Below are 27704 nucleotides of genomic sequence, written 5' to 3' on the forward strand. Positions count from 1 at the left end.
GACCTACCCTGGGTGATGCTGCTCTGGTGAGGGGGGTGGACTGGATGAACTCCAGAGGTCCCTTCCAACCCCTCCCATTGGGACTCTGCTGACCTGCCCCCAGCTCTGCATGGAGGTGCAGGCAGCACAGCTCCAGAGGCAGAGGGAAGGTCTCTCCTTGGAGCCCTCTGTGCTCCTCCCTGCGGTTTGCCAGCCCTTGGGACCCCCTCTAGGGCAGAACAGAGGCTGGGCAGCGAAGCCTTCCCCCGAGCAGGGCTGTGCAGGGTGAGGTGCTGGCAGAGCAGCTGCTGCCACTGGAGCAGTTTGTCCTCTCCCTCTGACGTTCTGCTGCTGGCTCTGGCGCTGCCGTCACCGCCTGGCGCAGGCTCTGATCCCTCTCTGCCCCCCAGCTTAACCAGAGGGTCCCTGCTGGCCCTGCCAGCTCCTGCCAGCCTCCCTGGAGTGCCACAGGAAGGGCTGTGCATGGCCTGGGATGGAGGCTGGCGAGGGAGTCCTCTGTTGTTTTCCCTCTGGAATCCAGGAGTGAGGAGGGGAGAGACTCTTAATTTGTAACAGGTTTGATTTGCAATCTGACTTGTGGACAATAAAGGGCATTAATGAGCATCTGAAAGGAGCTTTTGGCCTTCCTAGGAGGTAGCATCTTGCTGGGGAGAGGCTAAAGCTGAAGGATGGGGATGCAGGGGGGATAGGAGCTTCCACCTGAACCTTTGAGCTCACAGGAGTTCAAAAGCAACGTTTGGATATTTGGAGAAATCCCAAGGTGTGCTGGGTCAGGGGAGGAGAAGGCAGGGAAGGGCTTTCCCACCCCATGGTGGTTGTTCCCATGGCTGGGAAACCTGCCCTGGGCATTTCTGTCCTGAGGTATGGGACAGTTGGACTGGATGATCTCAGAGATCTTTTCCAACCCAAACAACTCCCTGATTCTGTGTGCAGGGGAATTTGTGGTTTTGGAGCACACAAAAATGCTTTCAGCTGATGTTTTGGTGCTTGAAGACCCCCAGATTTGCCACTCTGAGCTCTCCTCCTAGAACAATGAAGTCCTGGAAGACTTCACTCTTGTGTTCAAAGATATTTATGAAGCTAAAGCCTGAACACAGGAGTCAGAAGGTAGTCCCTGGAATTCAAACGGATTCCTTTTTATTGCCTGCTGAGCAGTTCATTCAGCCCTCCCAACAGGGCAGAAAGGTTTAGGTTGGACAGAAGAAGAAACTTCCTCCCTGGAAGGGTTCTGAAAGCCTGGCCCAGGCTGCCCAGGGAGGTGGCTGAATCCCCATCCCTGGAGGGGTTTCAGAGCCCCAGAGCTGTGGTGCTGAGAGCCATGGTTCAGCCCCAGCCTCGGTGGAGTTAGAGAATGGCTGGAGTGGAGGATCTGAAAGGGCTTTTCCAACCCATTCTGTGACTTCTGGTGGCTGTGCTGCCAAGACCTAGAGCTGCTGCTTGGGCAGTTTCATTCCTGATCATCCACTGTGGGATTGCTTCCCTCCAGCAAGCTTCCCTGAGCAGCTGCTGCCAGCATTCATGCTTCAAAACCCTTCCTTGAGCACCTTAACCTTCTTTTGCCTCGGTGGCACAAGCTGTGAAAGGAAACTTCCCATCTAGGAGGTGCAGGAGAGGCTGAGGCAGGGCTGGAGCAGGATGGGGATGGTGCTGCCTGCTGCTTCCCCAGCAGCTCCTCACCAGCAGCTGTTGGGTGGCAGTGGAAACTTCCATGCAGTGAATGTGGGTCAGCAGGAGAGGTGCCCCTGTGGTGTGGCACTGAAGCAGTTAACCTGCTCCCGTGGTGTGCTCACAAGATGCAGACTGGTTTGGTCCCCTGGCAGCGGTGCTGGGGGTGCTCCCTGCACAGGTTCATTACAAACAGAGGCTGCCCAGAGCCTCGGGAGCACCACTGCCTGCCTTCAGCTGCCCACCTCCAGGGCAGGTCAGGAGGAACAATCTCCACTGAGCCCCCAGGCCTGGGGAGAGCTCTGAGGGTTCTGCCCAGCTCATTCATGTGGCCACGTCCCTTTTTTGGGAGGGGAAAATCCTTCTGTAGAACACTGGCCCCCCACCTTCCCCCCCCCCCATGCTGGGGCTGCCTTGTGCCCTCCTCCCAGCTTTGGCCAAAGCTCCTGCAGAGCTGCTCCTGAAGGACAAACAGCTTGCCCAGGGGTGTGGTGGAGGCTCCATCCCTGGAGACATTCAAGATCAGACTTGCTGTGGCCCTGGGCAGCCTGCTCTAGTTGGAGGTGTCCCTGCTGAGTGCAGGGAGGTTGGACAAGATACCCTTTGAGGGTCCCTTCCAACCCAATGCAATCTGTGACCCTCCCACTATGACCTTTCCCAGCCCCCTTCAGCAATTCTCTGAGCAGGCAGAAGAATTCCTATTTTTAAATGATTTTTACTTATCCACACATCCCCCAACCCCAGCAGCGTTACAGCTTGTCACAACTGCCAATTAGAGAAGCTGTGCTGTCCCATTTGTCACCACCCAGGTCAGGGTGTGTGCTGTGTGTGGTCCTCATCCTCCTCTCCAGCCATGGGGAAGTGTTTGTTCATCTCCAGGCCAGATGTGTGAGCAGCAGCCTGGAAGTGCTGCCCTAGCTGTTGGCTTTTATAGCCCTGTGGATGGTCCTGAAGTAGCTACTGGGATGGGTTTCAATGGGCTTCTAATTAGGACTAATAGGATGAGCTACAATTAGCAAGACCTGCCCTCTAGAGAGCTAAATCAGGGCCCAGAGCACAGTGCTGGGTCCCTTCATGATGTCCCTAGAGCTGCACTTTGCACCATTCCCTTAACCTGTGGCAACCTTTTGGGCTGCTTCAGACAAACCAGAGCTGTACTGGGCACAGTCTGCCAGCTTCTGGGACAAGGTCACCTCTGAGGTTGGCCAAAGAGGGGACAGTGATGCTTTGGTGGGTGTCAGAGCCCTTGTCCCCCAGCCAGAGGAGAAGACTAGGAGTTGGTGAGCTGTTGTCCTGCCTTCTGGCCAAAATCACCCTGCAACTTTTGGAGGAGGGAAATGACTCAGTTCTTGGTGGCTTAGCAGAAATAAGAGGCTGAGCTTCCAAGGAGTGGTCTTGGCAGCCAAAGTGCATCAATTACTCTGCTCCACCTCCAGCCCAGCACTGCTGCCAGCTGCCCCAAGAGCTGCACTGGCATGGTGGCAGTGTGGACCTGCTGCTGGAGTGGTGGCTGCTGGTTGACTTGGTTGTGTTTCTGACTGACCAGTGGCTGCTGGCTGTGGGTTTCTGTCTGCCCTTGGTGTGTCCATGGGGAGGGAGAAGGTTTGGGTATCTGCATGGTGTGTGCAGGCTGCCCAGGGAGGTGGTTGGATCCTCATCCCTGCAGAGCTGTGGTGCTGAGGGCCATGGCTCAGCCCCAGCCTTGGCACAGTTAGGGACTGGTTGGAGTGGAGGATCTGAAAGGGCTTCTCCAGCAGAAGTGACTCTCTGGTTCTCTGTATCTCCAAGTGGTGCTCTCCTACCTGCACACATGGACCCCTACTGCTTCTGGCCAAGAAGTCAGTGGGGAGGGGGCAGAGTGACTGCTTGAGGACTTGCCTGCAGTGAGCTGCTGTGGCCTTGCCCACTGGGACAAATGCAGGTCTTGAAGGTCTCTTCCTCCTTGAGGGGAACTGTTGGTTAGGAATGGGAATGCTGCTCCAGCAGGTGTTTGGATCAAGCAGAGCTGGGAGGAAGCAGTTGGGTTCCTCTGGAGTGTTGAGTGGCCACACACAGACTGAAGCTGTGGGGAGCAGGAGAAGCTGGAGCTTTAGAATACCTTTGTGGGCTTTGTTTTTGTTTAACTTGAGCATTCAGACCCAGCTCCTTCCCTTCAGATGGGATGCAGCTTCTCATCCTTCCCACAGGTACCAGGGTAAGGTGTCAGCAGTGAGTGTGGTTTGGGTGGAGGTGGTTGGTGCCCATCAGCCCAGGTGCCCTAACCCTGCCCTTGGCTCTTCCCTCAGGATCGTCGCTGCAGTCTATTGCGACTCCTTGGACCTGGTCAGGACCCCACGTGGAACCCATGAACTTCCCTGACAGGTAGGAGCAGTGAATGAGGGGGGGATGAGCCTCTGGTCTTGTCCACACACCTCTGTTTAGTGCTGAAAATGTGGAGATGGGCTGGGAGGCTGGGGCTGGGGCTGGCTTGTGGTCTTCTGCACCTTCAGCTGCTGCCTTGTCCAGGAGAACAAGGAGGAGCTGTAGAGGAGCTCCAAGATTAAACTGACCTCAGAATTTGGTTCCTTTCACTGAGCACTTGGTCCCTGCTCCAGAGCAGGTGAATGTCTCTGGCTTGCTGAGGGACAGAGAACTTTCACTTCCCTTTACCTGGGCAGTCACAACAGCTGCACAATGTTGTTGGTCTGGAACAAGAGGAGAAGCAAAAGCAAAGGCACAGAAGTTCCTCCCTTGAGCCTTTCTGTGTGTTTTGATCATTTCTGCAACCCCCAGAGCAGCTTGCCCAGGGTCACAATGGCCAGGGAGGGCTGGAGGGTCTGCAGAGCAGGAGACTCCACAACCTCTCTGGACAGCCTGCTCCAGGCCTCCACCAGCCTCACACCAAAGAAGTTTCTCCTCCTGCTCAGAAGAAACCTCCTGGGTTTCAGTTTGTGCCCCTTGGCCCTTGTCCTGTCCCTTGGCACCACTGAGCAGAGTCTGACCCCAGCCTCTTGTCCCCTACAGCTCCTTTAGCTCTTGCTGAGCATTGCTCAGCTCCCCTCTGGGGTTGCTCTTCTCCAGGCTCTCAGCCCCAGACCTCTCTTTGGTCCTCACAAAGATGTTCCAGGCCCCTCAGCATCCTCCTGACCTTCTGCTGGACTGTCTGCAGTATTTCCCTGTCCCTCTTGAACTGGGGAACCCAGAACTGGACCTGGTACTTGAGCTGTGGCCTCAGCAGGGCAGAGTAGAGGGGGAGAGAACCTTCCCCAACCAGCTGGCCACACTCTTCTGAATGCCCCTCAGGAGACCATTGACCTTCTTGGCCAGGAGGTCACCGAGGTGGAGTCAGAGGATAGCTGCTGTCCCTTAACAAAAGGGCTTGGATTTCATTCTCCTTTGAGGGTGGTTGGATTTTCCCTCAGGGAGGAAGGGGGACAATGAGCCAGCTCCATCCCGGACCATGCAGTTTGATCCTCAAAGCTGCAGCTGGGAATCAGGCTCCATGGAGAGCCAGAGGGAATCAGTGTCCTTGTGGTAGGACTGGGAAGGGAAGGTTGGATGCTTTTTAGGCTGGATCATCCCAACTAAAGACAGCAAGGCTGGGAAAAGGCATTTGGAAGAACCCCCCTGGTACTTCCTTGCAGGCTTTTTAGTTGCTTGCTTAAAGTTTTGCTTTTGGCTTACATTTTTCTGGTAGGTTTGAACCAGAAGGTAGCAAACTGAGCTGGATTTTTGCAGGCAGCAGCTCTCTTGCAGCTCCAGCCACACGTTGAACATGATCTGTGTGGCACACTGAGTGCTCTGTGAAGAGCTGTGAATGCTCCTCTCTTTGTCACACAGAGCCCTCGGCTAGGGGGGAAACTCCAGGCTGAGAAACGGAGCCAAGCTCAGCCAGGAGGCATTTGGAGCTTTTTGGTTTGGTTTTGGTTTGTTTTGTTTTGAAGGTGAGTTGACACAAAACGGGAGGGGGACTCCTCAGAGCAGTGAGATTTCAGCTCCCAAAGTCCCCGTTTCTGGCCAAATAACTCAAGTTGCTGTTTGTGGTGCTCCGAGCTGGGCTTCAGCTCCTTTCTGCAAATGTTTATCTCTTCATTTTAGTAAATATTTGGTCAGGCTCGGGCTGAATCGTTTCCTACTGCACTACAACCAGTTGCAATAGTGTTGGAAAGAAAAGGCAGCTCCTGCCAGGCTGGAGGTGCAGAGGAGCTGCTGCAGGTGCTCCTCTCTGAAGCTGAGAGCAGCCTGGGGCTGTCCTGGCTGTTGGGGCAGCCTGGCCTCCCCTCACCCCACACTTCAGCTGCTTTTTTTTTTCTGGGGGGGTTGTTGATCTCCCTGAATCACTGCTTCCCTGCTGGTTGGGTGGATTGCTCAGGAGAACTTTGCTGCCTCCAGATGCCCAACACTTTGTGGCACAGAGCAAACTTCTGTGGGCTCCTTCTCTTTTTTTTTTTTTTTTTTTAATTGCAAGTGGTGAAGTTCTAAGCAAACTCAGATCTTTTTGTTTTGTTTTGTTTCCCTTTCCCTTGAATGCTTAAAGAAGAGGGAAAGAAAAAGAGGAGCAAGAGCAGGGAGAGAGAGAAAGAGGCAGAGCTGGGCAGGCGTGGTGGTGGCCAGCTGGGTGAGCAGAGGCAGCTGAGCTGCGTGGCAGCCTGGCAAGGGAAGGGTTAAGAGCTGCCATTTTGTTATGTAACACCCTTAATGGACATATCAGTGAATGGCACCAAAATGGCAGGGCTTAACCCTTGGTGGGCTGCACTGCTCAGCCACCTCAGCCACTGGCAGCTTCTCCCTGCTGGGAGCAGGGGGGTGGGCTGCCCGCAGGGACCCTTTCCTCTCACCCCCCTTCTGCTCTGGGTGGGGGGAGGGGGCTCAGCACTTGGCAGTTCTGCTGCTGGGATGGAAATGATGATGGCTGAGGGGACAAAATGAGCACCACACCTCTGGCTGCTCTGGCACCTCACCAGGCAAGGGATGGATTTTTGGTTTGGGGTTGCCCAGCTGAATTCAGCAGCAGGCTGCTGCTTTGCTTTCCCAACCTGCAAAGTAACTCAGTGTCCTTCTCTTCCTGCTGCTGCATTCGTGTAGCCCTTCAGAACAAACAGATCTGTTCCTTCCTTTGGCTTTCTAAACTTTTGGGTTGGCTTTCTGAAGTTTCTTTCCCTCCACACGAGGGTCCTCACTTCCCTGGTGTGCACATGGAGGCAGCTGAGCACCCTGCAGACACACAGGCAAGCGTGCAGCATTCTCCTGCCTTGGCCCAGGGGAGCTCACTTCTGGCTTCCTGATCAATGAGGACACAAGGGGGGGAAAAAAAAAACCAACCAGCATAACAAGAAAATAAGCTCAGCTGAAACCTCCCATTGCAGCTTTTTACATCCTGCTAGGAGAAATTAATTCCGGGGTGCTGTGAGGAGGGTGCCTGGGGATAGTCCAAGGGGGCTGCAGGGGCTGTGCTCACAGGGGGGGCTGCTTGTGGCCAGCTGCCTGCAGAAGGGACTTAGTGAGGGGCTCTGCATGTGCCTTAACCTTCCTGCTTCCTTCTCTGTACCCTTGCCTCTCTTTTTCTTCTCTTTTTGTCTTTCTTTCCATCTTTTTTTAATTTTTTTCCTGCTTTTTCTTTTTGTTCTTTTTATTTTATATTTTTCTTTTCTCTTTTTATTTTTTCTTATTTTTCACTATCTTTTTATTCTCTTATTTTTCTTCATTTTCTTCTTTCTTCTCTGTTTCATTACCTTTCTCTTCTTTTCCTTCTCCCTCCCTCCTTTTTTCTATTTCTTTTCCCTCCTCTTCTTTTCTTCCTCCCTTCCTCCCTCCCACTTCTTTTCCTTCTCTTCTTGTTCTTATTTTTATTTTTTTTCCCTTCTCCCTCCGCCTCCTTTTTTTTTCCCTTTTTTTCTTCTTTTTTCCCCCCCTCATTTGCTCTGAAAGTTTCCAGTTCATGCTGGGGAAGAGGGTTGTTGATCTTTTCTTTTGGCTTCCCAAGAGAGGATCCCATCATGTAGCTGACAGGGCAGTGTGTGGCTGCAGTGGGATTGGAGCCTGGCTGCAACTGGGCTGTGCTGGGCCCATATCTGCTGCCAGAGCCTCACCAGCACTGCTGATGGCTCCAGCACAACTTTGGGATCTGCTTTAACTTCAGTTCCCTTTCACTTCAAACCACCCATCTGTGCAGAGCTGCTCTGGGAGAAGGGGCTCCTTGGCATTTGTAGGAGGAAGTTCTAGATCAGGAGCAGGAGAGGAGGTGACGTGGATGACTCTGGATGTGGTGGGGGGAAGTGGAGGTGTCCTCACCAGCAGTGCTGCTGTGGGTTTTTGAGTGTGGCTTTGTCTTTGTGCACCCTGGCAGTGTTCCCTGCTGCATCAAACCTGCTCAGTTGCCCTGGTCAGGTAGCAGCTGGGTGAGCTGGGCACAGCTTCTGCAGCTGCTTGAGTTTATTCCAGGCTGGACCTCACATCTGGAAAAATCGGCATGAGAGAATTCATTTCCCCACTTTTTGGGAGTTTTTTCCTCCTTTGTCACTTCTCCCTGCTGTGGTCCAAGCCAGACCTGGTGGCTGCTGGGCTGTGTGGCACCAGCTGCCTCCTGGCCCTGCTGGAAAAGGCACTGCCTGAGTTAAACCAGGGCTGGCTGCTTGGTCTTGCTGCTCCCCTCTTTGGAGGGAGGAAGGCTTTAGAGGATGGCAGGAGAGCTGTGCCCCTTTTCCCCATGGGAAGCACACAGGTGGCATGCCAGGCACACGTGGTGTTTGCTGGGCTGGCATAAATAGGTTGAGCTGGGGAGGGTTGGGGATTTTCCCTGCTATCTTTGCATGGAGGAATTTCTGAGCAGGCTTCAGGCTGACCACTGCCATGAGCTGCCGCCCAAGGAGCTGCCTGTCTTTTATGGGCCACCCTAAAGTGCCTTTGAATTGGTCCTGGTGGTTAATCTGTTACAGCAAGAGCCCTCAGCTGAGGCTTTGCTGCTCAGATCCTGGCTGCTCCACCCCACGCTCTGCCATTCCTTGTAATAAAACCCAGAACCTTCCATAAAACTTGAGAACTGGCTGTGGGTCATCCTTACAGAGCCTCCCCACCCTCACTCTAAAGACTTTAATTTCTTCCTCATCTCCAGGCTCAGTCTCCCCTCTCCCAGCTCAAAGCCATTGTCCCTCCTCCTGGCACTCCCAGCCCTTGTCACAAGTCCCTCCCCAGCTCTCCTGTAGGATCCCTTCAGGTGCTGGAAGGCTGCTCATAACAGATCAGGTGGGGGAGGAAGGCTTGAAATAAATGAGTGAATAAATAACTAAAAGGGTTAATAATGGGTTAATTAATTAAGAAAATGAGGAAGAGGGAGGAGTGTGGCATTTGTCTGCCTCTCCCCACGCCCCCAAAGCAAACCGGATGGGGGAGGAAGGCTTGAAATCAATAAATGAAGAAATAAATGGAAGGGGCTAATAATGGGTTAATTAACTAAAAAAAATTAGGAAGCAAAATAAATAAATGCAAGGGTTAATAATGGGTTAATTAATGAAGGGGGGGGAAAAAAAGGGAAGAGAGGGATTTGGAATTTCTCTGCCTCTCCTTACAGCCCAAAGCAAACCGGATGGGAGGAAGGCTGGAAATAAACAAATAACTGGATAAATAAATAAGCAAATGATTAACTAAATGATTAAATAAATGACTGATTAAATAAAAGAATAGATAAATGAAATAAATTAATAGAGGTGTTAATAATGGCTTAATTAAAACAAATGAGGAAGGGAGGGGGATGTGGAATTTGTCTGCTTCTCCCCACACCCCAAAGCAAACCAGATGGGAGGAAGGCTGGAAATAAATAAATAAAGAACAAACTAAATACATCAATAAATTAAATAAAGTAAATAAATGAAAGGGTTAATAAAGGGTTAATTAATTAAAACAAATTAGGAAGGGGGGGCTGTGTGGCATTTCTCTGCCTCTCCCTACAGCCCAAAACAAACCAGATGCGAGGAATGCTGGAAATAAATAAATTGATAAATACATAAATTAATAAAAGGGTTAATAATGGGTTAATTAATTAAATTAGCACGGGCAGGGGTGGGATGTGGCATTTCTCTGCCTCTCCCCACACCCCAAAGCAAACCGGATGGGAGGAAGGCTGGAAATAAATAAATAAATAAAACCACAAATAAATAAATAAATAAGGGACATAAAGCACTGCAAGGGTTAATAAGGAGTTAATTAATTAAATTAGGAAGAGGGGGAGGGGAAGGCCTGTGTCATTTCTCTGCCTCTCCCCACGTCCCATCCTCTGTCACCTCCTTCAGTGCCCGGTGGCCCCCAAGCACCCTGTGCAAGGGGCAGAGCGGCTGCCCAGGGAGGAAGAGGAAGAGGAGGAGGAGGAGGGATGCTGCTGGTGCCGGGGTTGGCCCTGCTGCCTGCTGCCGGCTCAGACTGGTTTCTGGAAAGTGCTTTTGTCTCGCAGGCTGCATCCTGGGAAGGGTCATGTGGAGCCCAATGATGTCATGGGATCAAAGCCTGACTCAGCTCCACAGCCGCCGGATGGGTGGCTGCAGGTACCACCCTGCTCCAGGTGTCCCAACCCCACCAGCACCACCACCAGCTTCCTCCCCCCAGCCCCTCCTGGCTCCAGCAGCTGAGGGGTTAACAATCCTGGGTTCCCTCAGCCTTGGGAACAGCCTGGCTGCTGCTCCAGGAGGAGAGAAAAAAGTCCTAACTCCACTGCTGTCAAGAGCTGGGGCAGTCTGGGGAAGGAGGGGGGGTCCCAGCATGGCGGGGAGAGAGGACCTAAAGGTTCTAAAGGTCCTTCAGGTCCTTTAGAACCTTTAGGTCTTCTCTTCCCCACCGTGGAGAGATCCTTCAGGTTGTCACCACCCTCCCCCCCTTGCTGTGCAGAGGTCCTTTAGGGTCCTCTTCTCCCCTACCCCATCAAAGAATTGTTCCCTCCATGCTGCTTTCTCTTCTTGCTCCTCCTTGTTGATGCTCAAGGAGAGCTTTGGACTCCTCCTTGGTTTAATTTTGGGGGTTTTGGGGGGGAAGTTTGATTGGTTTGGCTCAACATAAAGTGTGAGTAGGGTGCTGCTGGGTGCAGGGTTGGAGGTAGGGTGGGTTGAGCACCCTGCAGACCTTTTTATTGCTCCTCCTGAGCTTCTTCTGCAGCAAGCTGGACTTTGTCCTCTTTGGAAACGAAGGATTTTCGTCCAACTTAACTCATTTGTTGTCTCCTCTCTCTTCTTCCCCTCTTCCCCTCACCCAGAGCCTCACAATGACAGAGGAAGCATGCAGGACACGGAGTCAAAAAAGAGCCTTAGAACGTGAGGTCCCTCACAACGATGTGGACAGTAAGAAACTGAAAATGGAGAAAGGACTTTTAGCCACAGATTTAAATGCTGAAGGAGACATGAAAATCAAAACAGATCCAGGAGCTGGGAAAGTGCAAGGCTTGTTAAAAAGTGGAGAGGTGAAAGCAACCATCAAAGTGGAGGTGCAGACTGGAGATGAGCCTGTGGACATGAGTACCTCAAAAAGGTGAGTTCCAAATCTCCCCTCCAAGGTCTGGGCCAGCAGCAGAGGGAGATGTCTGGGCTGATGGTGCTTAGGGGAGAAGTTCTCTGCCTGCTGAAAAGCTGAGGTGTGGTGGGCACAGCTCTGGCTCTTCACAGCAGGTTCAACAGCTGCTCCTGTGGAACTTCCCTCCTGGTGCCTGCTGAGCAGCTGAGGGAAGAAACATCTTCTGGAATAGGAGAGTGGCCAAGGCAGGAGATGCACTTTTGAGCCACTGGTTGAGATGTATGTCAGGAAGAGATGTTTGGGTGTGATTGAGCTGGGAGAGAAGAACAGCTTCTGGTTGGCTAACCAGAGGTTTAACTGCAGCCTAATTTCTCCTGGCACAGCAGCATCTCCAGGTGAGGCTGACTCCCTTAAGGCCTTCAGCAACCTGGTCTAGTGGAAGATGTCTTTGCCAGGAGGGCTGGAACTGGATGGTCTTCAAGGTTCCTTCCAACCCAAACCATTCCTTGACTTTCTGAACTTTTCATTGTCCCTTTGGCAGCAGCTTGATGGAGAAAGCTGGAAGATGTCACCTCCCTTCTCCCAGGCTGGTGGAGGAGCTCTTGTTTTCTGTTTGGATGTGGTGAGCAAGGCTCCTGCAGTCTAATGTCTCTTGGAAAAGCAGCAGAAGTTGGTTAAAGTTTAGGGAGGAACTGCCATCAAACATCAAAGGCATCACCCAGAAACACCCCTGCACCCCTCCACACAATCATTCCTCAGCACTTGATAAGATCTTGGGTTTGCAGTTTCACACCTCAGACCTGCACTGCTCCAGCTCCCCATGGCCCAGATTCCTTACTCCTGGAACTCTTCCACTCATTTTGTACCCATCCCCTCCTCAGCACCAGCTGGAGTCAAAATTCCATTCTGGATGTTAGGAGGAAATTCTTCACAGTGAGGGTGGTGAGACTCCTGAACAGGCTGCCCAGGGAGGCTGTGGCTGTGCTCTCCCTGGGGGTGTTCAAGGCCAGGTTGGATGAGGCCTTGAGCAACCTGGGCTGGTGGAGGTGTCCCTGTCCATGGCAGGGGTTGGAGTAGATGATCTCTAGGGTCCCTTCTAACCTGAGCCATTCCAGGATTCCCAGGCTCTGGGGTCTGTTCCTGCATGGTGCCCATGCCCATGGTCCCTGCACAGCTCCTCTCCTGGAGCAGGAATGTGGCACTGAGCAGCTGGGATGCAAACACCTCCAAGTGAGTGCAGTCTGAGGTGGAGGCCTCTTGTCTCAGGACCAGTCTGGTTCCTTTTCCTCCAGAAGAATAAACTTGGCACTGCTAGGGGAGGTGGATCTTCATTTCATAAGGACTTCTGTTGTGTGGGTTTTGAGCCGTGGGATTCACCTTCCCCAACCTTTGATCTTCAGAGCAGTTTCAGTGCCAGCTCTCACCAGAGCTATGTCTTTAAAGCAGTTGTGCTGATTGCTGGAGAGCCCTCAGCCTCTGCAGACCTCTTGGGTAGAGCTGCTTAGTGCTGGCTGGGTCTGGGCTTTTCAACTTCATGCTTGCAGAACTGCAAACATCATCTTTGCCTTGGAAAAGGTGGCCCAGCAGTGATCCCTGTGGAGCTGATTGAATCCTAGACTGACTGAGGTTGGAAGGGAGCTCAGATCTACTGCAAGCTGATCCCCCTGGGCAGGGACTCCTCTCAGCTAGACTCAGCTGCTCCAGGCTTCATCCAGCCTGGCCTTGAACGCCCCCAGGGAGGAGGCAACCACAGCCTCCCTGGGCAGCCTGTGCCAGACTCTCACCACTCTCACACTGAGGAACTTCTTCCTCAGCTCCACTCTAACCCTGCTCTGCCTCAGCTCCAAACCTTTCCCCCTTGGCCTGTCTCCAGACACCCTCATAAGAAGCCTCTCTGCAGCCTTCCTGCAGGATCCCTTCATGTACTGGCAGGCAGCTCTGAGGTCTTCCTGGAGCCTTCTCCTCTCCAGGCTGTACACCCTCAGCTCCCTCAGCCTGTGCTCAGAGCAGAGCTGCTCCAGCCCTTGCCTGGATTCTCTCCCTCACATCAGTTTATGTCCATCCAGACAGCACAAAGCTGCCAACAGCTCTGCTTCAGCTTCAAAATCTGCAGCTTTTTGTGGCTTTTTTTGGTTTTCCTTCTAAACCTTGAAGTCAAACTTTAAAATAGGATCTGCTCTGAGCAGGTTTGCTGGTGCCAGAAGAAACAGAAGCAAGTCTGTAGTGGTGGGAGGCTTTTGAGGAGAGGTCACACAAGGCCAAACCAAACTCTTGCTCCTCTCTGCCTGGTGTTGCTGAGAGCTGGCTCTGCTGCTATGTCATTATCCCAGTCCCACTCTGGGAAGGGATGGCAGGAAGAAGAAGCCTTCTCCTGCAAGCCAGAGCTCACTTGAAGTGGGATGGTAAAAGTTTTGCTTGTGAGGACACTGATTTACATCAGGATGGGTGCTGGAGGGGTGGAATCTGCCAAACTGAGCTGGATCCTGACCTCTTACTGTGCTGTCAAGCTCTGCTTTCCCTTTGCTCTCTTCTCCCTCTCTCCTGTGATGTTCCCTTCCCCTTAAGCACATGAGAGTCATGGAACCATGGAATGGACTGGGATGGATGTGAAGATCATCCAGTTCCAGTCCCCTGCCATGGACAGGGACACCTCCCACCAGCCCAGGTTGCTCCAGCCTGGCCTTGAACACCTCCAGGGAGGGAGCAGCCACAGCTTGTTCCACAGTCTCCCCACCCTCACTCTGAAGCCCACCCAGTCCAACCCCCCTGCTCCAGCAGGGCACCCACAGCAGCTTGCCCAGGGGCACAAGGGCCAGGGGGCATTGGAAGCTCTGCAGAGAAGGAGACTCCACCCCCTCAGAGGTGTCAGCAAGACAAAAAGTTCCTGACTTCCTCTGGCCCAGCTAGGTGGAAGCAGATCTCCAGGGCTGGCTTCAGCTACCTGAGCCTCCTCTTTCCTTCAAACCAACACAGAAGTCAGTGTGCCATGGGCAGGTGGCTGTTGGGTTGGGTTGGTTTTGCCTGGAGTCCCTCTTGTGCTCTGATTGCTCCAGGATGCTCCAGGACCCTGAGGGAAGCTCCTGGCCACTGTGCCATGACTGTCCTTGTGCCATGGGGTTTTGCAGCATCTCTGTGGTTGGGAAAGGACCTTCAAGAGCATCAAGTCCAACCATTATCTAACTCCACCAGAGCCACCACTGCACCATTTTCTCAGTGTTCTCAGGACCTTGGGAGGTCTGTGCTTGATTGACTTGCTGCAAGGTCCCTATTAAAGTGTGGTTTAGGGCTGGGGATGCCTAACTGGGGGTAACTGGGCAGCAGCTTTCATCTTCCAGCACAGAGAGCAAATGCTGGAGACAGCAGCACTTAGGAGAGCTGAAGGGAGAAGAATGGAACCAAGGCTTTATTTAGCTGAGGGAGCTGCCTGATGGCTTCAGAGGATGAAGGTCAGAGGCTGGGGGCACTCAGTCTGAATTCTGAGCTGCTGGTGGCAGGATTTTGCTGCAAGTGGTGATGTTTCCATTGTCTGCTTGATTTGGAGACATCTGCTTTGGATTTCTTGCTCCACACAGGGTAACAAAAGAGCAAAGCCAGCTCCTCTTTGCAGGGCTGGTGGGCAGAGGCCTCCTCTGCATGGCTGCAGTTCAGCCTTGTGCCACCTCCTTCACCACATGGTCCTGCTGCTGAGGACATCAATCAGAGAATGCAGGGGCTTGGAAGGGACCCTCAAAGGTCACCCTGTCCAACCCCCCTGCAGTCAGCAGGGACACCCCAGCTAGAGCAGGTTACTCAGAGCCACGTCAAGCCTGACCTTAAATGTCTGCAGGGAGCCTCCACCACCTCCCTGGGCAGCCTCTTCCACTGTTCCACCACCCTCATTGTGCAGAACTTCCTCCTAATGTCCAACCTGGCTCTCCCCTGCTCCACTTTCAATCCCTTGCCCTGCTGCCTGCCCTTGGAAGCAGCCCTGCCCAGCTCTCCTGGCAGGTTTTTTGGGGCTTTTCTTGACCATTTCTCCCTTACTCTCTTGAACTCCCCCAGGCAGCCCTTGGCAAGGAGCCAGGGGGGTGATGGAGACCCTTGGGCATGGCCACTCCATTTTCTCCAGCAGCACCTGAGCCTCACCTCACAAAATGAAGGTCAGGCTGGGCCCAGCCGTTGCCAGGCTGTTGCCATGGTTTCTGTCGTGCCAGGTCACGTGCCAGGGGTGTCACATGAGCTGGTGGTGGCCCTGCTCTGGGTGCTGCCATCTGGAGCAGGTTCAGCAAAGCTGGGCAGAGGGAAGCTGGTCTGGAGCAGCTTGGTGAGGGCAGCTCCAGCATGGCTCCGGAGGCAGCTCCCCCTCCCACCAGCTGCTGGTTGCTGCCCAGGGAGGGCACCAAGCCTGCCTGGTGCCAGTTGTCATCTGCAGCCACATCAAAGCCTTTGCAGCCCCTCCTGGGTGACCCTTGCAGCTCTTGGGGTGGGCTGCTTGGAGGGGGGAGTTAAGCCTTGGTGAGCTGCTGCAGGGATGCTCAGATCTCCACCTTTTTGGAATTCTCAGCTTTTCAGGGAGCTCAGCTGTCCATGACTTTCATCAGGGACTTGACCACAGAGCTTGAGGAGGAGCAGCCAGCAGCTAACTCCTTCAGTCCCTCCCATGGAGCTGTCCCCTCCAAAGGGCTCATCCTGCTGGTGCCTTCCCTTTCCATCAGGAGGAGGCTCCTGAGCCAGTCAGGGCCTGGCCTGACTTTGTTATTTCCCTGCTAAGAGTGACCTGAGCCAGTTTGGTGCCTTCAGATGCAGGAACAAACTGGAACTGCTTCCCCCGTGGCTCTCTGAACTGGGAAGCAGCCCAGTTTGAGGGCTGTGGTTCACTGGTTTGCTATGCCCTCTAGAGGACACTCCACAGCTTCCCTCCAGCTTTGCCACTCACCTGCAAAAGGGAATGGTTTTAAGCTGGTTTTTCATAGATCCATGGAATTGTTTAAGGTGGAAAAGACCTTGAAGGTCATCAGGTCCAAGCATTAACCCAAGGTTCACTGCTGACCCTCAGCACCACACCTCCACAGCTTTGAAACCCCTCTGGGAATGGGGACTCCACCACTGCCCTGGGCAGCCTGGACAAGTTTGGTCCTGGGAAGTTCAAGAGCCCGAAGGAGAGCAGAAACTGAGCTCCCCCACAGTGGAGAGGTTTGGGTTGGCCATGCTGGCATCTGGCAGTGGGCAGTGGCTGGTTCTTGGTTTCCTTAACTCATCCTCTGCCTCTCTTGCTCTGGCTTTGCAGTGAAGTGAAGAGGGAGAAGCGAGTACCCTCCCCGGACGTCATCGTGCTGTCTGACAACGAACCCTCCAGCCCCAGAATGAATGGTTTAACCAAACTGGCATTGAAAGAGACCAACACAGAGGCACTGATGGTGAGGCTGGACACTCTTCATAGAACCACAGAATGGGTTGGGTTGGAAGGGACCTTCAAGATCATCCAGTTCCAACCCCCCTGCCATGGGCAGGGACACCTCCCACCAGCCCAGCTTGCTCAAGGCCTCATCCAGCCTGGCCTTGAACAACTCCAGGGAGAAGGCATCCACAACTTCCCTGGGCAGCCTATTCCAGAGTCTCCCCACCCTTACTCTATAGAATTTCTTCTTCATCTCCAGTCTGTCTCCCCTCTTCCAGCTCAAAGCCATTGTCCCTCATCCTGGTACTGCAAGCCCTTGTCAAAAGTCCTTCCTCAGCTCCAGGTGGAGTTGGAAGCTCTGCAGAGAAGGAGACTCCACAACCTCTCTGGGCAGCCTGCTCCAGGGCTCCAGCACCCTCACACCCAAGAATTTTCTCCTCCTGTTCAGATGGAACCTCCTGGCTTCCACTCTGTGCCTGTGTCCCTTTGTCCTACCAGTGAACAGCCCCTGCCCCCTTCTTGCCCCCCACCCTTCAGATACTGATCACCATTACTGAGATCCCCTCCCAGTCTTCTCCAATGCTGTGAGTTCTTCTCCTAACCTGTTGGATGTCGTCTTCTCTCCTGCTGCATTGCCCACCCCTGGCCCTGCAGAAGAGCAGCCCTGAGGAGCGTGAGAGGATGATCAAACAGCTCAAGGAGGAGCTACGGTTAGAGGAAGCCAAGCTGGTCCTGTTGAAAAAGCTACGGCAAAGCCAAATCCAGAAGGAGGCCACTGCCCAGAAGGTACTGCTCTGCCTGCAGGTGCTCAGCAGCTCAGCTCTGCAGGTGGAGGGGACAACATTTCAGTAGTGGTGGCAGCTGTCATAAGCTGTGCAGCATAAGATAGCTCTCGAAGGAAGCATCTCCCTTGTCCTAAAATCTTGATGGCATGGTGGGTGGGCCAGCCTGGCTTGGGTGGGCCAGCTTGGTTTGGGTCCTTCAGCCTGGTTTAGGTTTTTCATAGATTCGTAGAATAGTTTGGGTTGGAAGGGACTTTAAAGATCATCCAGCTCCAATCCCCTGCCACAGGCAGGGGAGATCTCCTACTAGCCCAGGTTGCTCCAGGCCTCATCCAGCCTGACCTTGAACACCTTTGGAGGAGGTTCTTGCTGACAGGCAGAGCTCAGATGTTTGAAGCCCAGGCTCTGGGAGCTGGTGGCCAAGGGCTGTGTTTTGTGCTGCATGGCAGAAGCCCAGCTCTGCATTCCAGCTGTCACCAGGCAGCTTCAGCGTCCCCAAAATCCCAGCAGCCTGTGGAAGGAATGGTTCAGACCTCCCACCCTGAGATCCCTTCTTCCTCTGTTCTCCTCACCCATCTCACTTGGCAGCAGAGTGCTGGGAGGAGAGCAGAACCCAGCTAAAAATCCACTTTGGTTTTGGTGCCAGAGCAGTTCCCCAGCACTCTCCTCAGGCTGGCACTGCAGGCTGGAGGTGGGGGGTGGCAGGAGGAGAGCAGAGGAGGTTGGTGAGCCCCCACCTGCTGTCAGGGGCCACCTAAACCCTTCCATCTTGCAGCTGGGGTGCTGGGTTTTGTGCTGGGCATGAGGTGCAGGCTGCAGTGCACTTCCCAGTCCAGCTGGGTGCTGATCCAGTTCCCAGGGCTGGTTTTGGTGGTTTGATTGGCATCTTCCTCCTGGGCTTCTGAGTGCTTCAGCAGCTGATGCTGAAAACTGCTGCCAAGTACCTGCACTGCTTGACTGAGCCATGAGTCTGAGGCAGCTAAGGACGGTGAAGGGACCTGTCCCCAGCTGCTGCTTCTTCTTTTCCCTCTGCATTATGCTTGAAGCTCATTAGAATCCTTGAATCACAGACTGGGAGGGGTTGGAAGGGACCTCCAGAGATCACCAAGTCCAAGCCCCCTGCCAAAGCAGGGTCACCTAGTACAGGGCACACAGGAACACATCCAGCTGGCTTTGGAATCTCTGCAGAGAAGGAGACTCCACAGCCTGCTGAAGGTCTCTGGGCAGCCTGCTCCAGGCCTCCAGCACCCTCACAACAAAGAAGTTTCTCCTTCTGTTGAGGTGGAACCTCCTGGGGTTGAGTTTGCATCCACTGCCCTCATCCCATCACTGGGTCTCACTGAAATGAGGTGAGGGTGGTGATGAGGGTGGGTCAGGGTGAGGTGGGCTCTTAGCTGAGAGTGCTGCAAGATGCCCACCCTGCTCTGCTCTTGCTGCCTGGCCTCTTACTTGCCTGCTTTACTCTCCTCTGTCCTCACTTCCTAATCCCTTCCCCCAGAAATGCATGTTGAGGTGCCTGGGGGAGGGGGAAAGCCACAACCCTTGGAGATTTCTCTTGCTGAGCTGCAAGGAGGTAAAAACTCTCTTTGTTACCTTAGCTGCTGTGATTCTGCTGACACTTTTCCCCTCCTCTGCTTTTCTTTCTGGTTTTTTTTCTCCTCTTCCAGCCTGCTGGTTCCTCTGGGAGTGCTGTGGCCACCCCTCCGCCCTTGGTGCGGGGACCGCAGAGTGTTCCTGCTGGCAAGCCAACCCTCCAGGTCAGTGGGGAGGGCCAGGCTGGCAGGCTCAGGGCATGGAGCAGAGGACAAGGTGCACAGGACAGGGCAGGCAGTCCCCTCATGCTCATGGCTTGGTGCCAGGGGGAAGTTTTTTGGTTTGAACTTCCCCAAAACCCCACTAGAAGCTTTGTGAGAAGGACTGGAGTGGGAGATGCAAGCAGGAGGACTCTCCTGAGCTTATTTTTCAGTGGCTGATCCTCCTGATCCACTCTGCTGGTGACTAGATCCATGCCAAGACTAAGGACCTTCGGTGAAGGAGGATGCCTTGGAGCTGCTGGCAGCTCCTCACTGTACCTTCAAGAGACTTAATTGTGCCCCCAGTGAGGTTAATTAAGAGCCAGGCAGATCCTTTGATGGCTTGGTGGCTGTGTGGCACATGAGCATAGAATGGTTTGGGTTGGAAGGGACCTTCAAGCTCATCCAGTCCAACCCCCTGCAGCCAGCAGGGACATCCCCAGCCACAGCAGGTTGCTCAGAGCCCCATCAAGATCACCCAGTTCCATGGTTAGGGACAGCTGCTCCTGCACCAGAGAATCAGAGAGTTGGTTTGGTTGGAAAAGACCTTCAAGGTCATCGAGTCCAGGCACCAACCAGCTTGCTCCAAGCCCCATCCAACCTGCATTTCAACACTTCCAGGCTTGGAGCCTCCACAACTCCTCTGAGCAACCTGTTCCAGTGCCTCACCACCCTCCTGGGGAAGAAATTCTTCCTGGTGGCAGGAAAGAGCTTGGTTCAGAGTAAATGAAATGAAATGTTGCAAAGCCTTGGGGAAGGGAAAAACAAAGCCAGAGGTGATTGACATCTGTCAGCCTCACCTGGATCTGGAGTCCAGGCTCTGGTTTCACTTTGGAATTGAAACCAGTTTGGGTTATTGGCTAACAAACCTCAAACTGCTTCAGCACAAAGATGCTTCCCCTTGAAAAATGGCAACTCTTGGTTTCAGGATCCCCCTCCAGGGGGCTGTAGTTGAGGGAAGGGGCAGGGGAGTGGTGCATTTGCTCTCCATTCAGGAAACATTCCCCAAAGTCAGTGCAAGCTGGAGTCACCTCCTCCTTGGGGCAGGGACAGCACTTCCAGAGGAACTGGAGCAAGAGTTTACCCTTCAGTGAAACTCTGGTTGGACAGAGCAGAGAGCTGGCAGCTGAGGAGCCAGAAGTGGATTTCTTTTCTCTTCATTTTTTTTGGTGTTTGGGCAAATTAACCTCCAGCTGCTTTGGCTTGACTCTAAAACCTCTACTAATGCCTGGGAGTAGAAGCCAACATCTGGAGTAGGAGTGAACGTTTGAGGAGTAGGAGTGGAGTTAACATCTGGAGCAAGAGTGAGCATTTGGAGTAGGAGTGGACATGGGAGTAGGAGTGAACACCTGGAGTAGAAGTGGAGTGAACATTTGGCCTTCAAGTTGAAAGGCAAACCCAGAGTGGATTTAGCTCCCCAGCAGCAAAGCAGGGAGCTGTGTGTGCAGCTGGGAGCTCAGCTCTGGCAGCTTTGGTGCTTTCAGGAGTTTTGTCTTCACAGTGATGAGCATCTGGGGGCCTGAGTGAGGGAGGTGGCCAGGGGCATGGAGCCACTGGAGAGCTTTGCTGCTCCTCAGCAGCCATCACCCAGTGCTGGTGGTGTGCAGGGCTGGCAGTGGTGCATGGACCCCAGCACCTTGCACAGCATCATGAGGAGCTTGGAGGGTTTAATGCAATCTGCAGCCCCAAAAGGCATGGGCAGCAACTTTTCAGCCTTCTGTGGCCTGATTCCTTTCCCTTCCCATTGTTATTTTCTAAAGCTTTCCCCTTTTCCTGTCTCTGTTTTCCCTTCCCACACACACAGGTGCCCAGTGCTCCCTTCCCCACCTTCCTGCATCTCCAACTCCCCTGCCCCATGCTTCTTCTGGAAGACTTCACTTTGTGTTTCCCCTTTCCCTCACTCCCTGCCAAAATTCACTTCTTATTTTCCCTTTTATTAATTATTTTGAACACTGCCTGCACCAGCCTGGCCACCTCTGGTCTCCTCCAGCCTTGCCCTTGGCTCCAAACAGATCCCACATCCATCCCACCAACCAGAGAGAAGAGCTGCATTGTGTCCCCCCTTCCCTCCTCCTCCTCTTCCCCAGGTTGTTGTGCCTCTGTGGTGTGTCCCAGCAGTGGGAGGGCAGTGAAAGTGTCCCCCAGAGCTGCTCTTTACCTTTGCAGTTCCGTGCAGGATGAGAGAGAACAGTCCCTGAGCAGGCAGCCAGGCTGCCACTACCTCTCCATGGCTGCCTGAGGTTTCAGGAGCTGCTTGAGCATGGCCTGGAGCTCCAGCAGGATGAGACCACCTCAGGAACCCCTTTTTCTCTTTTGCAGACCTCCTCTACACGTCTGCCAGGCACTGTTATCCCTCCTCCCTTGGTCCGTGGAGGGCAGCAGAGTTCTTCCAAGCTAGGAAGCCAGCAGAGCACACAGATAGTGATGCCTCCTCTGGTCAGAGGAGCACAGGTGAGTGTCTGCTGCTCTGCTTCCCCTGAGAGCACCTCAGCTCCCTCCTCAGTCATCTCTGCTTGTCTGGAGGAGCTCTTGCTGGAGTGAACACAGCCAGAGGTGCTGCTGCTGCTTAACCCACAACAAGGATCCTGCAGCACTCCAGTTTGTGTGTTCTGCTGTCCCAGAAGGACAAAGGAAGTCCTGTGGTGCTCCTTTGCCTTTCTGAAAGTTCATTTCCAGCTTCCAGCTGCTCCTCAGGAACCTCTAAAACCTCTTGCTGAGAAATAAGTTCCTTAATCATGGAGTCACAGCATGCCTTGGGCTGGAAGGGACCTTCAAGATCATTCAGTTCCAGTCCCCTGCCATGGGCAGGGACACCTCCCGCTAGCCCAGGTTGCTCCAGGCCTCATCCAACCTGCAGGCTTGGAGCTTCCACAACTCTGAGCAGCCTGTTCCAGTACCTCAGCACCCTCCTGGGGAGGAATTTCTTCCTCATGTCTCATCTCAATCCAGCTTCTTCCAGTCTGAAGCCATCCCCCAGCATCCTGTCCCTGCAGGGCTCTCTCCAGAAGGAGGTGTTGGAAGGGACCTCTGGAGGTCCTTTGCCATTAAAATAAACCAACTGTGTGTTCTGCAAGAGATTTGTCTCAGAAACTTAGGGTTTTTTTGGCTGGACTAGATGACCTCTAGAGGTCCCTTCCATCCCAGAGCATTCCCTGATCCTTTGTCACAGCTGCTGTGGCTGTCACTGGTGGCCTCACACAGGAGCACCTCTCTCCGTGGGACCTTCCCACAGCGTCAGGGATCTTCATTCTCGACTCTTTGCACTCCCTGCCTGCCTCACATCATCCCGTCCCAACTTCCACTCTCAACCTCCTTCCCCACACCCATCCCAGCAGCCCGTGTCTGTGTCTCCCCAGCAAATCCACAACATCCGACAGCACTCCAGCACGGGGCCCCCTCCGCTGCTGCTGGCGCCACGCGCCTCGGTCCCCAGCGTCCAGATCCAGGGGCAGAGAATCATCCAGCAGGGCCTGATCCGTGTGGCCAACGTCCCCAACACCAGCCTGCTGGTCAACATCCCCCAGGTGAGTTCTGGGAGGGGGGTTTGAGGCCCTTCAAAGGAACACACTGAGCTAAAGCAGCAGCACCCACAGCAGCTTGCCCAGGAGCACAGTGGCTGGGGGGGTTGGAGGCTCTGCACAGAAGGAGACTCCACAACCACTCTAGGGAGCCTGCTCCAGGCCTCCAGCACCCTCACACCAAGCAAGTCTCTCCTCCTGGTCACATGGAACCTCCTGGGTGCCAGTTTGTGCCCCTTGCTCCTTGTCCTGTCCCTGGGCACCACTGAGCAGAGTCTGGCCCCAGCCTCCTGCCCCCCACCCTTTAGCTCTTGCTGAGCATTGCTCAGCTCCCCTCTGGGGCTGCTCTTCTTCAGGCTCAACAGCCCCAGGGCTCTCAGCATTGCTCCTCACAGAGCTGCTCCAGGCCCCTCAGCAGCTTCCCAGCTTCTGCTGGGCATTCTCCAGGAGTTCCCTGACTCTCTTGAACTGGGGAGCCCATAACTGGACTCAGTCCTCCAGCTGTGGCTTCAGCAGAACAGAGTAGATGGGGAGGAGAACCTCTCTCAGCCTGCTGGCCACACTCTCCTGATTGCCCCGCAGGAGACCATTGACCTTCCTGGCCAACAGCAGCACACTGCTGGCAATCAGATGCAGCAATAAGCTCTGGAGGCCACCAGCTGAGCCCCACCCCAGCAGCCAACCTTGGCCACAGGCAGACAGAGCCAGTGCCGCTTCCCTCCCTCCCAGCTGGTGCCTCCAAAGTGCCACCCCCTCTGCTGTTGGTCCCTGAGCTGTGTCCTTGTCTCCTCCCAGGCTTCCCCCACTTCAATCAAAGGTACAACAGTGACATCTGCTCAGGCCAACGCCACCACCACCAGCGCCGCTTCCATCGTCAACTCCAACGAGTCCCCGGCCAGCCGCCAAGCCGCTGCCAAGCTTGCCTTGAGGAAGCAGCTGGAGAAGACACTCTTGGAGATCCCTCCTCCCAAGCCTCCTGCACCAGAGATGAACTTCCTGCCCAGTGCAGCTAACAATGAATTTATTTACTTAGTTGGGTTGGAAGAAGTTGTGCAGAATTTGCTGGAGACTCAAGGTGAGATGAGCTTCAAAAATGTTCCTCCAGGTTGAGGAGAAAGTCGTTGCCACCTGGACTTGCCCTCAGTAGCAGGGAGCAAGGGGTTTGGGGTGCCTCAGGGTTCAGTTGTCACACTCTCTCACATCCAGGCTTCACTTCCTTGGAGAATCCCCAAAATGCTTCATTTAAGAGTCTAAAAAAATCAGACAAAAAAAGAAAAGGTTCTGATTTCTCAGAGCTTGGGCACAGGAAGGGTTTCTGAGTGCATCTCACTGTCCCCAGAGCTGTTCACTTCCTGGCATGGAATGGATTGGGTCAGAAAAGCCCTTTCAGATCTTCCAACTGTTCTCTAACCCTGCCAAGGCTGGGGCCAAACCATGGCCCTCAGCACCACAGCTCTGGGGCTTTGAAACCTCCCCAGGGATGGGGATTCAGCCACCTCCCTGGGCTGCCTGTGCCAGGCTTTGAGAACCTTTCCAGTGAAGAAGTTTCTTCTCATGACCAACCTAAACCTCCCCTGGGGCAGCTTGAGGCCATTTCCTCTCATCCTGTCACTTGTTCCTGGGGAGAAGAGACCAACTCCCACCTGGCTCCAGCCTCCTTTCAGGGAGCTGTAGAAATTGAGAAGTTCTCCCCTCAGCCTCCTTTTCCCCAGCTCCCTCAGCTGCTCCTCCCCAGCTCCTCCAGACCCTTCCCCAGCTTGGTTGCCCTTCCCTGGACCCCCTCCAGCCTCTCAGTATCCTTCTTGGGACTGAGGGCAACTGCCTCAACCACTTCTTTGTCCATCCCTACCAAATTCTCTAACCAGCATCTAAAGAAGTCTGTGCTGGACACACAGACACTGACTGAAGTGAGGAGTTCAAAGATTGAATGATGCAAGCAGCTTCAGGCTGAGGAGTTGTGGCTGGAAGGGTTTGCTCTGGTGGGGCTTGGGTGAGGTTCCTCAAGTTGCTCTGTTGCTGGAAGCTGCAGCTGGAGCTGAGCTGAGGCTGAGCTGTGCTGAGGCTGAGCTGAGCTGAGCTGCGCTGGTTGTGCCCCACAGGTAAAGTCTCGGTGGCTGTCTCCTCCCGGGAGCCCTACCTGTGTGCTCAGTGTAAGACTGACTTCACCTGCCGCTGGAGGGAGGAGAAGAATGGCACCATCATGTGTGAGACCTGCATGACCTCCAACCAGAAGAAGGCCCTGAAGGCCGAGCACACGAACCGGCTGAAGGCTGCCTTCGTCAAAGCGCTGCAGCAGGAGCAGGAGATCGAGCAGAGGATACTGCAGCAGGCTGCATCCCCTGGGCAGACCAAGGCAGACTCCATCGTGCAGCACCATTCCCTCAAACAGGTACAGAACCCCCCAGACATCGCTGCTGGTGGGGGTGAGGGGTCCTGTGGTGTGCAGGCACGGAGCTGAGGTGGGAACTGGCTGTTGTCTGAGCTCCACAGTGGGGGTGTGGCTGAGTGGGAGCTCAAATCCAGGCTGGTCACAGTGGGGTTTGGAAGGTGGGGGGCTGGTACTGAAGTTCTGATAGTCAGAAGAATGTGGTGGTCTTCTGAGTGTCATTGTGATGGACTGAGAATCCCAGACTGGTTTGGGTTGGAAGGGATCTTAAAGAGCATCCAGTTCCAACCCCCCTGCCATGGGCAAGGACACCTCCTACTGAAACAGGATGCTGAAGGCCTCATCCAGCCTGGCCTTGAACACCTCCAGGCTTGGAGCCTCCACAGCTCCTCTGGACAACCTGTTCCAGTGCCCTGAAACTCTTCACAATGCTGTGCAGCCAGAAAGGGGCAGAGGGGCAGCAAAGCCCCACCAGGGGCTGTGGTTGTTTGAGGGGCAGAAAGCTGCCATGCCTCACCCTTTGCTCTCTTGCCAGAGTTCCAGCCAGATGTCTCGAGGTCCTGGAGCTCCCCGAGGGGTGCTGCATGCATTTAGCCAGTCCCCCAAGTTGCAGAATGCCTCTGCAGCAGGCCTGGGGAGCAGGCCAGGGAAGCATGGTGAGAGAGCTGTCAGCAAGGGCAGTGCTGCTGCCTGGAAGAAGACTCCCATCAGCACAGGTAGGGCTTTCTGCTCTCCAATGTCTCTCCTTGCCCTCATCCTTGCTGCCCTCTATCCACAGTCTTCTGGGTAAAGATGGCTTCCCCTCAATGCTTCCTGCATCAGAGCACCAAGCAAGGTGTTGCTCTCAGTGCTGCTGGTGGTTTATAGAATCCTAGAACTGCTTCAGGTGGAAAAGGTCTCCAAGGTTATCCAATCCAACCATCAACCCAGCACCACCATGGCCACTAAACCATGGCCCTAAATGTTTCTTGTACACACTCAGCAGGGACATCCCCAACCAGAGCAGGTTGCTCACAGCCCCAACCAACCTGACCTGCAATGGTTCCAGGCATGGGACAGCTCCAAGCTCTCTGGGCAGCCTGGGCCAGGCTCTCACCACCCTCAGCATCAACAATTTCCCCTTTTCTCCAGTCTGAATCTCCCTCTTTCAGTTCCAAACCATCATCCCATGTCCTGTCACAACAGGCACTGCTCAAAAGCCTGTCCCCAGCGTTCTGCTCATCCCTTTAAGCACTGAAGGGACTTATTTTGGGGTACAGAATCTTGGTCCTCTTTGTTTGGATGCTGTTGGGAGCTTTGAAGGGATCTTCTTGCTGGCCAGCAGTGCTCAGCTGATTGCTGTGGGTAGGCTGTGGTGTGAGCAGGGTGAGTTTGTCTCAGGTTTGTCTCACACTGTGACCCTTCTCCTCTCCCCTCCCAGGTGGGGCTTTGCCCTTTGTCAATCCCAGCCTAGCTGTCCACAAATCCTCCTCGGCCGTCGACCGCCAACGCGAGTACCTCCTGGATATGATCCCTCCCCGCTCCATCCCACAGTCTGCCACGTGGAAATAATGCAGAGGAACACCCCAGAGGAGGAAGACTTTCCTGTTTCTGCCATCCTTTTTATACCACAGTACAGTGGAATCTGCTTTAATCCCAGCTGGATATGCCCCAAGGCTTTCTAGGATGCAAGAAGCCCCACTCCCGATCCCACCGAGCTGTCCCCGCGGGTGGGGGACAGACTGCAGCTCCCTTGGCTGATGGACTGATGGCGAAGGCTGCCAGGGAAGGGGAAGAATCCTCTGGTTTCTTTTTTTTTTTTTTTTTTTTTTTGGCTTTACATATTTAGTTTGGAATTACTCTTATATTTTTTGTTGTTGTTGAGGGGTGTGGGGGAAGAGTCACCCAGAGGAAGAGGACCACCCCCAGATGACTTCTCTGCCTTTGGTTTCTCCACGACTTCACCGCAAGGCTTCACTTGGCAGTGGCCTTTGGATAGCAGTTGGAGAGGACAGAGAGAGAGAGAGAGAGAGAGAGAGAAATTTCAACCCCCGATCTTTGCAGATGCATTTAGTGAGCCAAGATGATGTTTGCTTTTTCTTCCCTGCCCCTCTTCCAATCAGGAAGGCAGCCTCCAGCTGATGATGTTTCACAATCTCCTAATGATAAAGAAGTGCAAACTCACAGCCCAGTTGAGTATGGTTTTGGTTTCCTTCCTTTTTGGTTTTTCTTTCTCCTGTTGTTGCTTTTATTTTTGTTTTCTAAGGGACTGTGGCTGCCACCGTGATGGTGGGGAACCAGTTGCAAGAGTCTCTCAACTTTGGTTGGATTCTGGTTTTGGAATAGACTTTGGAACTGTTGGTAGTCTGAAAAATACAACAAATTTAATTTACTGAATAGACAAAACCACCTTTGGTTGGTCTTTGGAATTCAGCAAAAGAGCAGTTGTTGGGCCTGGGCCTTTTCCTATGTTCCCAGAGACTTCAAAGTGGAACTGGTTTTTGACTCTCTTATTTTATTTTTCTTTTCTTCCTTTTGGAGGGTTTTGGTTGGTTGTTTTTTTTTTTTTTTCTGTTGTTGTTCTGAGCAGTTTTACTCAAAAAAAAAAAGTTAAAAATAAAAAAAGACAAAAAAATTAATAATAAAAAAAAAGAAAAGCAAACCACAAAAAAGGAGGAATTGCAGAAGCTGAATGCAATCAGAGTGGAGGGAGCAGAGGAGCAGGAGGTGCCCTCA

The 27704-nt window shown here is 53.6% G+C and overlaps 1 protein-coding gene across 1 annotated transcript; it reads left to right on the plus strand.

Annotated features, from left to right (window-relative positions):
- Positions 1 to 10150: 10150 nt before the first annotated feature.
- GATAD2A (GATA zinc finger domain containing 2A) lies at positions 10151 to 26587 on the plus strand. Its single transcript, XM_054396204.1, has 11 exons — positions 10151 to 10178; positions 10880 to 11151; positions 16400 to 16529; positions 17165 to 17296; positions 18960 to 19049; positions 21405 to 21536; positions 22442 to 22609; positions 23399 to 23678; positions 24703 to 24992; positions 25525 to 25705; positions 26410 to 26587. Exons 2-11 carry the CDS (start codon positions 10889 to 10891, stop codon positions 26538 to 26540), a joined length of 1797 nt encoding a protein of 598 aa, XP_054252179.1. The 5' UTR covers positions 10151 to 10178; positions 10880 to 10888; the 3' UTR covers positions 26541 to 26587.
- The last annotated feature ends 1117 nt before the right edge of the window (positions 26588 to 27704 follow it).

This window comes from Indicator indicator, chromosome 36, assembly GCF_027791375.1.
Source record: "Indicator indicator isolate 239-I01 chromosome 36, UM_Iind_1.1, whole genome shotgun sequence".
Taxonomy (NCBI): Eukaryota; Metazoa; Chordata; class Aves; order Piciformes; family Indicatoridae; genus Indicator; species Indicator indicator.

Bases quoted from the DNA above. Each gene is read 5' to 3' on its own strand.
- GATAD2A (XM_054396204.1), top strand. From the start codon at position 10,889: ATGACAGAGGAAGCATGCAGGACACGGAGTCAAAAAAGAGCCTTAGAA. The intron at 16,530-17,164 runs GTGAGGCTGGAC...CTGGCCCTGCAG, and splicing joins CCAACACAGAGGCACTGATG to AAGAGCAGCCCTGAGGAGCG. The intron at 19,050-21,404 runs GTCAGTGGGGAG...TCTCTTTTGCAG, and splicing joins CTGGCAAGCCAACCCTCCAG to ACCTCCTCTACACGTCTGCC.